At 49.5% G+C, this 9,871-nt stretch overlaps 3 protein-coding genes across 3 annotated transcripts; 1 reads left to right on the top strand and 2 right to left on the bottom strand.

Annotated features, from left to right (window-relative positions):
• Window positions 1-102: 102 nt before the first annotated feature.
• Window positions 103-1,972, top strand: N7520_008218 (uncharacterized protein; the record flags this gene model as incomplete). The annotated part of the gene is made up of 10 exons (XM_057142152.1): window positions 103-130; window positions 183-304; window positions 357-618; window positions 678-708; window positions 758-845; window positions 898-935; window positions 988-1,085; window positions 1,139-1,515; window positions 1,567-1,732; window positions 1,791-1,972. The coding sequence occupies 10 exons, from the start codon at window positions 103-105 to the stop codon at window positions 1,970-1,972; spliced, it is 1,392 nt and encodes a 463-aa protein (XP_056996158.1).
• A 718-nt stretch (window positions 1,973-2,690) lies between these two features.
• On the bottom strand, window positions 2,691-4,419 carry N7520_008217 (origin of replication complex subunit 5 family protein; the record flags this gene model as incomplete). Its single annotated transcript, XM_057142151.1, has 3 exons — window positions 2,691-3,821; window positions 3,872-4,249; window positions 4,333-4,419. The coding sequence occupies 3 exons, from the start codon at window positions 4,417-4,419 to the stop codon at window positions 2,691-2,693; spliced, it is 1,596 nt and encodes a 531-aa protein (XP_056996157.1).
• An 898-nt stretch (window positions 4,420-5,317) lies between these two features.
• On the bottom strand, window positions 5,318-9,240 carry N7520_008216 (uncharacterized protein; the record flags this gene model as incomplete). The annotated part of the gene is made up of 4 exons (XM_057142150.1): window positions 5,318-7,249; window positions 7,312-7,648; window positions 7,735-8,168; window positions 8,986-9,240. The coding sequence occupies 4 exons, from the start codon at window positions 9,238-9,240 to the stop codon at window positions 5,318-5,320; spliced, it is 2,958 nt and encodes a 985-aa protein (XP_056996156.1).
• Window positions 9,241-9,871: the final 631 nt, after the last annotated feature.

Raw genomic sequence — 9,871 nt, 5'->3', positions numbered from 1 at the left:
AATATTTGACACATTGCTCTGGTTTTTCAATCTCATTTGATTTTCCTGTCACACGCTACGTGCTATCTGCTTTTCAACATCTACAACACCCCCACCGACACCATGCGAGACATCCCGGGCTTTTATTACGGTAAGCGAACCCCAAATTCTATGGAGAAAGGCAAACGCTGATTCCTTGGCAGATTCTGAGAAGAAGAAATATTTTGCGATCCAGGCCAATCATGTTGCAACCTCCGGTGCATCCTCTGGTGCATCGGCATCTTACTCTAATGAATCGGTTAAGAAACGAAAAATCGAGCACGAGGTGCGTCTGAAATTCCCAGGGAAATAATCATTGACTTACCAAAGCATTTTAGAAAACCAAGCAAAAGGCAGAGGTAGAGCAACGCATTGCCAAAGAGCAGATCCGCAGGGCAGCCATTTTAGACCACCCACTATTCCCAGCAATGAGAGAGCTCGGCAAAGTTCACATTGGCTCGTCGTTAAAAAACCAGGTGGCTCGAGGCTTTGCGAGTCAGTTGGAACGACGCAAACTGTACAAGTTTGGGTCCCTTGACGACATCTCCGTCTACGTTAACAACGTTTTCCGAGATTCTGTCACTGGGGCTTTGATTGCAGGTTGGTCATTGATATGAGGTGACTGAAACATGATCCATCAATGCTAAGTGTTTTGATAGGTGGCCAGCGTGGTTCTCAGTCCGCACTAACGTAAGATTTGCCCCATTATGTCGCATGGCAGTCACTGACAAGAGAATAGGATTACTTATCCAACAGTGCGTATGAATGAGGAAGAGCATCTCTACGATCCTGAAAAGGAGCGACTGCTTGCCAGCCGCCCATACAGGGTATGTTTTTTCCAATTATCAAACATGCATTCTCATTAACGGGTCTTCATAGCTTTCATCAATGTGTCTCAGCCCCGCAAACCATATGCTGTAAGCTTACAACAGATCAGTCTACATGTTCATTGTTTGCTAACACTCACAGTGTGACCATGGATGACGGCCCCACCGGAGATGCATTCCTTGAACCTTGGAGAATCCCCGAAGAGATTTCTCTAGGCGATGAATACATGGCCACGACATGTATGTATTGCTCTATCAATCTCCAACGCGACCTTTCAACCTGATTTGCCTAGATGCAGCTGCTCCAGAAATCCCCCTGCGCGCAACCCTTTTCTCCTCTGCCGCCGGTCCCCAGACGGAAAAGGCCACGTTCGCCATCGGAACATCAAGAGGATTGTACACCCTCGAAGGCGCAGGTGACCGATGGACTATCACTAACCGGCCATTTCCCATCGGAGGAAGGCCTCGAAAACCCAACAGAGCGGACACTTGCATAACGACAGTGGACTGGCTCTCCCCCAACGTCATCGTCGCAGGACAACGAGACTCGGAAATCTTCTCGTTCGACCTGCGGAGTGGTAAAAGTACCAAGGAGCTGCTATTTACGCGCCCCGTACTTAAACTCCGCACGGTCGACGAGCACAGAATAGTGGTAGCAGGCAAGGAATTTGTGAGTCTGATTCACTTCTCTGGCTGGATAAATTCTGATCTAAAAACAAAGTTGGAAATTTACGATCTGCGCTACACGGCAAAGGAGAGGCAGCGCAACCCAGCGCACCACGCCTGGCCGCGAATTGCACCTCGGCCATATCACACTTTCAGTGATTACTCGCCTCGCTCGATGCCGGTTTTCGACCTCGACCCCGAGCTTGGCCTTCTTGCAAGTGGTAAGTTGCTTTTCATGTGAATTTATGGGATTATTTGCTAACAAGGTTTTCACTTTAGCCTCGCCTGACAAGAGGGTGCAGCTGTTCTCAACGCGGACGGGGACTCTAGTCGAGTCTCCGTTGGCATATAAGAAATACAAGCACGAGGTCGATTGCGTGCGATTCGAAGAGAACGTGGGTACAGGATTGCCGAGCTTGTTGGTTTGCGCGAACGGCTCGTTGAACGAATGGAAGTGGTGAAGGAGGGAGAGAGTTGTTCTGCCAAAGGGAGAGGGGAGGGGGCAGATTTAATATGTACCATAACGAGTCTCTATTGATACCCCATTCATTTCGTTTGTTTTCTTTAGATTCACTTCTTTCCTTCTTTTAGCTTCACTCTTTGTCAACTATTGCGCGAGTTTTGTTCCTCGTCACCAAATATAGAAATTTTCTCGTGGAGGTATCTAAGACTAGTTGTGTTTACAGGGTGCTCGATGCACTGCGCACATGACCAAACACAGGGCACGGGGAATATCCCTCACACTGCTGCACATTTTGGATTGTCCATGGATTTTCCGCATCCTGTCTCTCGGGCACCAAAAAGCCCAAAGATTCCAGCACAATTGATATCGGTCATGTATATAAGTGTCTCTTAGGTCTTTCGACGACGGTTTTGATATTACAGATGGAGATTATCAGAAAGGACGGGCATGACAGCACGGTCGTAAGTTGGCATACTCATTAGCTCAAGTGCTGAGAGCAGTCTTGCATGTTGTGGACAATTTCCCATGCTAGTTGCCACATGCAGTGTACGATAAAATCCTACTGTAGTAGAACGGCACGACCAACGAAGAAAAGACGAACAAACGGGTATAATTCATTCAAATATTTGCATCTTAAGATGCCATGCAACCTAATCAACACCATATGCATACATGAACCTTTGATCATACTTCAGTGTAAAGGTAAAAGATAAAACCTAGTCCAAACCACCAGCCAGCCATTCCCCAACCTCAACACCAATACCCTTTGCCAGCTCCCCAATCCAGTCTCCAGAGACGTTGACACACCATTTCTCTCCTGCGTCCGCGCTGGTATTTGCACTTGCAGTAGTACCGAGACCACCATGGTGCCCCGAGGCCGGGACGACAAGGCGCAGACGGCGTAGTGTTGCCAGCTCGGCGTAAATTTGGTCCGCCACTGCACCTGTTCGAATGGGATTTGCAGGAGGGTTAGGATCAATGGCGTGGTAGATTGCGATAAGACGCTCAAGAGGGAATGGGCGCGCGGTGAGGATCGTTGAAGGACCTGTAATACCCGATCCACCTCCCATCGCGGACGTAGTGGCTGAAGAGGTAGCGAAGGCAGAGGAGAGGGTGGATTTCGTAATACGAGTCTTGGTCCGTTTACCCTTCTTTGGGGTTGAGGGGTCGTCGTTGGCGGCTTGTCTCATTTCTTCCGCTTGGGCCTGGGAAAGGACCTTCAGACGGCGACGGTGGTGGGCACGTTTGTTGCGAGCAGATAAAGAGGAGGAGGAGAATTTTGAAAAAAAGATCGTGTCCAGACGTTGTGGGGTATGTGATGCGACGTATGCTGATGTCAAAATTAGGGTCGAGAAGTATGGCAAAGAGGGTAGTGCTGAACGGGTGACACCGGTGGACAATGGCTTGCGGAATGTATTTGGAGCAGATGATTCGTCAGGTACGATTCGGTGTACAAGAGCCGATTCACCTTGGTGTCTGAATAGTGCCCGGTTCTTGACGAGTAGTCGCGAAAAGTCCCATTCAGTATTGCCAAGGGGTGCTTCACCTTGCACCACGGGAGCCACGAATTGTGGCCATAACCTCTCGCAAATAGATCGGAAGTTCGGAATTGACCCAGCTGTCGGTCCAACCAATGCATCATAAATAGTCGCAACAAAGTGTGGGTATACACGAGAAAGGATCTCCTCAGGAAGTCCTTCAACTGTGGGTGCAGGGGAAGCCATCAAGATATCAATCATCTCTTTCCGGGTGTACGGCGGAAAGCTAATATGCGGAACAGACGCATTCTGAAGAAATAGGGGTCGAGGAGTCGAGCTCAGAACTAGAACGACGCAAAGCGAAGGAATCTAGGGATCCGTTAGTGCCAGGCAAAAAACCACGAACCCGAGGGACTCACGATTTCTCCAAGTCGGGCAAGCGCCGAAAGTAGTGTCGGGGACGCCTCTCTTTGCCTATCAATCTCGTCTAACACCAGGACAAAATTTCCTTGTTTCTCTCCTGGTCTCGAGGCTAAACATTCCTCTAGGAGCACGGCTAGAGTACTAACGTGCTCACATCGTCCTTTCCCGAACTTCTCCCACTCATCCTTCCTGCCAAATGCATCCAGTGTATTCCAGAGGATTTTTGTCAGAAGATGCCTTCCGGTAATGCACTCGGTGCTTCGAACAACAGCATGCGGTGCGTTAAGGGCGGCAAGAACACCACGGACGATTGTTGATTTGCAGGTTGCCGAGACACCATGGACGACAACAGTCGAGGGATTAGGTAGTTGTGGCTGCAGCGCAGCCAGAAGTTAGCAATTGTTGCAGACGTCGTATCCAAATTTAATGAGGAGAGCCTAGACGGAGCGGAACGTACATGAAGCAGACTGGCAAGTTGTCGCGCCTGGACATCCCGACATGGCCATTGTGCGCTCAGAGAGCGGGCAACGTCAGCGACCTGCATAGATCGAGGGTTATTGAAAGCTTCCCGCTGAAATAGAATCTTGTTAACCTGGTCGACAGGGAGTGGGTTGCGATCCACCGCTAAGTTCCCCGAAGATCATCATTAAAGTCACGTGGTTTCGCGACGCGCCGCCAAGGTCCAAGAGAGCACCTTACTCGATTAAGTCGGTTTACGTGGAAATTTTACAAATAGCAAAGATTTGGAATATGTATTCATTCATTGGACAGGTACAAACGTTCTGAGCACAGCGTATGTAAATGAAGGCAACATGGACGAAGGCCAAAAAACCAACAGGAATGGGCAAATTGCCACTAGCTAGCAGCACCTCGCCGATCCTCCAGGAACCGAATCCAACGGAAACATATTCCAGGTGAAGAGACTTGTGAGAAAAAGTCCTCAACCACAGGGGGACCACAATTCATTTGGCTCTTGCGCACCAAAATGGTACACATCACTGAACTGATTCTTTGAAGTCAAACGAGTCAACATGTAAATGTTCACGAAGAAGCGAATAAAAGGAACAAAATGTGAAGAAAAAAATGTGAATGGGTAAATGACAAGCAGGAAATGAACTGAAATCTCAGATCTGAAAGGTCGAAAGCAGTAGCAATGAGTCTCATCACCGCCACCAATGACCAAAGAAAGGTCTGAGATGAAATGGGGCTGAAGGCAGAATGCAAAACGTAAATATTGCCATGTTATGCAGGGACAACCCAACATGCAAGCAGCAGAAAATGTGAGCGTAAAGATATGAATAGGCCGAGAAACAAAGAACGAGAATGGAAAGACCAAGATAATCATAATCTTGAATGAGTATCCGTGAAATCATGAAAAGCGTCGTTGGTATCATTTCGATATGAGTACAAGAGGGAAAGGAGTGAAGTGTTCCAATCCCTGTTTAGACGAAGTTGTAGAGGTCCCCGGGGGAACCAGGAGCAGGAAACATCAGAGAATCGTCATTACCTGACCCAGGGGGAGTGTTCGCCTTGGAGCTTGCCGCAGGGGTGGGTGGGAAATTTTGATGAGCGAAATTCTCGAGAGCCGCGTCTTTCTTCATCATTTCCTGAACTTGTCGAGCACTGGCCTCCGCCGCGGCCATCTTGCCGGCGATACGACGCCCGTGGGGGGTCTGGCGAATAGAAGGAAGAATTGGACGAATGGCATCCATCAGACGGGGCTTAATTTCTTGATCCGCATTTTCCAGAGCCGTCTGGATGACATAGTTGCCGTATTGGTGGCGAAGGCAGTCCGCAAAGATGTCTCCAGAGAGCATCTCATCAATCATTTCACGTCGGACCTCGTCAGAGCATGTACGCAAACATTTTTCAATGACATTGGAGCTGAATTTGTGCATAGACAATTGAAGAATGTGGCCATAAAATCCCTGGCAGAGAGGCTTGGTGTAAGCCGGGACTCCTAGATCCAGAATGTACTGTACAACATAGTTGCCGTAAGGATCTTGGATAAGCTTGAATGAGTTGTCGGTGATCTGAGCGATCAGGTGTGTCTTCTGAGAACCTGACGCATGGTCGATACAGCGCTGCAGTACACAACATCCATGTCGGTGGGTGCCGACTATGATACAGCTGCCGCCTACAGCCTCATAAATGAAATTGGCGTCGTCGGTGTGCAAGCGATTGAGACATTTCTGGATGACATGGTTTCCATTCAAATCCTTAACCAGATCAACGACGTGATTGGCAAGAGCGTCGATCACTGTTTGGGTTTGTCCTGGAGTAGTGATGTGTTCAATCATTTTCTGAAGCGCACGAGTTCCATGCTGGTTCAACGCAATGCTGACCATCTGAGGCGCAGCGTTGTTGATCAAAAGAGTACGCTGGTCATCATTGGAGAGCTCAAGCAGCTTTTGAACAAGGTAGTTGCCAAACGGATCAGTCATCAGCTCGGTCACATGCATGTAAGTCTCGTTGAAGATCAGCTTGACATATTCCGCGTTGTTCTCGTCCAGCTTTCGCTGCAAGTATCTACAGCCGTGTTGGTCCTTGCACAAGCTGTATAGCTCGCCCTTGTAGTGGTCCAGAGACTGAGTGAAGCGATTCTGGCCATCGAACCGATTCTGCTGAGGGACCTCGCTCTCAGTGGCACGTCGCAGAGTATGACCACCACGGCCTGCAGCCTCATGGGTACGGTATCCATTGGTACCAGGGTTGGAATAGGCGCCGTAGGTGTTGAGATCAGCGAATGGCACCATCATCGAGGTGGGAGCTGGGCCATAAGACTCCATGCTGTTGGTGAAAGCGGGGAATTGCATACTCATGGGAGCAATAGAGCCATTCAAACTGTTGGACACAGTTGAGCTAATGTGAGGACCGAAAGGCGCAGCACTCGCCTGTAGCGTCGTTTGGCCAGACTGGTTGTTGTGGTTCTCGGATTCTGGAGACCCCCTAGTTTGAAGGTGGTGCAAACTGGTTGGAATGCGACCAACGCTGCTGACATTGCGGTGGTGAAGTTGATCGGCGTGCGTCCTAGGCGGAGTAATGGCGGCATCAAAGGCCGTGCCTCTGATTGTGGGCACATCATTGGTCGAGTACGACACCCGCGCAACGGGTCGGTGGGAGGCAACCGGTGTCATAGACTCGGCAGAGTCAATGGGGAATGCCAAGCCACCCTCAAGGGAGTGTCGAGCATGGTGACGATGAGCAACGCCATTGTCCTCGGACTGGCGATTCACGCGATCACCGCGCGCAATGTCGGTGAGACTTTGAGGCATACTCTGGTGAGATGCGTGATTGCGGAAGCGATAAGAATAAGTATCCTGGCCCGGGGCACGAGGGCTTGCGAGGTCATGGGCATCTGGGTTGGCTGCCAGCTGAACAAAGAAGTTAGAACACGTCCTCGGAGAGAGCAAGGTCAACCAGATCGTTCACTTACATAATTTGGACCGTCGCGGTGAAGGGTCGGGAACTTGTCATCGATGGGCTCGGTCATTGTGATGTACGTCTTGAGGTCGGGAGTCGAAAGACGGGGCTCGTGGTTTGCAAATGATCCCTCGTCGTCCTGGAAGAGATGTCTGGCGACAGAAAATGATTCGAATCCAGCAGGAGTGGAGCCATTCATATAGCCATTCGTATTGCTATTGGTATAACCATTCAGGTGAGACATGTTGCTGGTCATGTTGGGCCGATACGCGGTGTAGTTGTTGCTCGATGGCATGGAGTTGCGGTGCCTAATGTCAAAAGTCAACCACGAAGTTCTTGGTGAAGGGCAACTTGTAGAGACCGGACACAAAAACGAAGGGCAAGTGAAGTGAAAAGTAATTTTCGAAATCGACCAAGAAAAAGCAGACGGACTTACGATGAGGTACGCATGTTTGTAGAATCAGTGGAATCAAACAGAAAGTTTTCCTTCTCGGAGTTTCGTCGAGATCCAGGCAGGGAATGCGCAGCAAACCGGTCAACGGACTGAGCATGCGAATGACTAGGAACTTGCGGTTGGGGAGAAGTAAGGGTTGAAGGAGCGAAGGCGCTGAAGAAACCTGGCGATGAGGTCACACTGGTAGATGGGAAACGTGCGCCTCTTCCTGCGCTCGAGATAGTTGGTTCACGATACTCGGGAGGTGTAGTCGGTTCGCTGGCTCGGCCAGCAATGCCAGCCTTGGCAAGATCGCGCGCCAACTTGGCCATTTCGATCTTCTCTTTCTCGTGCTGAATATCAAGAAGCTTCATGTCTTCTTCAAATCGCCTTTTCTGTTCACGCATATACTCAATATGCTGACGCTTCTTCTCAAACTGCGGATAGTCAGACGATATTCTTGAGAACGAAAAAGGATGAAAAAGGTATGGATGAAAGTGCGGCAAGTGGGTGGTGGGGAGGACGTGTTAAGAAACGTCAAAGATGGGGAAAGCGAGAGTTTGAATAGAGCCAGAGACGTGTTGGAGACACGTCAAATATCACAAATGTCAAGATAGGAAAGCAGACCTTGGGAACACGTGAAAAGAAGAGGATGGGGTAGGAAGGAAGAAGGATCAGAGAGATGGAGGGAAAGAGAAGAAGAAAGACAAAGTTGTGATTCAACTTGACTTTCTACTGCGCAGGGAACAGTGAATCCAAATCGGTCTCGATTGTCGCTTTCACATGTCGAATCAAGAAATTCGGTGAATTTCGATTCCATGCGTTGCCTTATACAGACCCACACTATAGAGGTATCTGCTGCCTAGACCAAACCAACAAAAGATTAAGGCTACATTGACACCAGACTGCTCGTACATTGCCAAGTCTTGAGTCATCGTAACCTTTGATTATTTGTTGGTCTGGTCTGACGGTAGTCGGCGAGATGAAGAGAATTGGGGATAGGGAAATAGAGGGAAAGACCAAAGGGCAACAATCACTCATCATGAGGGAGAGGGCTTCGATTGACGCAGGCAGACTTGACGTTGATGGCAATTTTACCACACGCCATTGCCATGAGATCAAAGCGACGCACCTCAGCCATATGCAAACATAGAAATGTTCTCTAATTATGGGCCCTGCACAGATTCATGGATATATGCCCTTGTTCCAAAAACGCAAACGAGAGAACAAAGACCAAGGAAGTTTTTTACGCACCGAGGAAAGCAGGTCCAGGGGGTCGGGCGCCTGAGGAGGCCCCTGATTGAGGAAATTCCATGAAGAAAGCTTACTCGAGTCCGTGGTAAATCGACGTTGCAGATTTGCGCGGACATCGCTGGTCGGTCGTGAAAATCCCGAGAAGTTCGAATTTCCAGGCGAGAGAGGGTTATAGGTCGACTCAGACGGAGGAGAGCGAGGGGAAGGGAATCGCAGCTCATCGAGGCGTTCGCTCAGCCCGTTCTTGAAGGCCATGATGGGCAGAGCAGGGGAAATATTCAACTACATCCAACAAGCTCAGAGGTCAGCACAAGTTCTCCGTGTGTGTGCACGGTACTTTTAAGACATTGGGGTCCACGCCAATGGCAAGCCCCCAGCCCCAAATGTTCACCACGAGGGATTCGGTGGCAGGACAAGGGGGTGCTTTCTGACAGGTATATGGCCGAGCGGTGTGGTGTGTTGCAGGCTTGTCCCTAAGTAAGGGGGTCGGAGATCGAGAGGGGGAGGGGCTTTGGTCGGGGGTGATCTGCACTCGCAAATAGGAAAGCACTCACACAATGAACGCCTCGTGAGGTGATTGAAGACAATCAATATCCAGCAGTCCACTGGGTAGCTAGATTCATCTATAGTTGGCAATGTGTGCAGAAGAAAAAAAATCAACAATCGCTGATGTACCTGGAAAATGCGGAGATCAGCCGCGAGGAATCGCAGAGTGGGATGGAGACACTTACCGCTAACCCTCCACTTTTAGCGAAACACAGTGGAAGGCGGGAAAAAACGAATGTGTTCACAAATACAAAGAGTACAAGGGAACAAGCCAAAGGAAAGATACAAGAACTGTTGTACAGGATGGGTAGGGGAAGAATAGGAGGGAAGGAGGAGAAGG

This window comes from Penicillium odoratum (genome assembly GCF_028828045.1).
Source record: "Penicillium odoratum strain IBT 22623 chromosome Unknown utg000005l_segment0_segment0, whole genome shotgun sequence".
Lineage (NCBI taxonomy): Eukaryota > Fungi > Ascomycota > Eurotiomycetes > Eurotiales > Aspergillaceae > Penicillium > Penicillium odoratum.
This window is presented reverse-complemented; position numbering and strand designations above follow the sequence as displayed.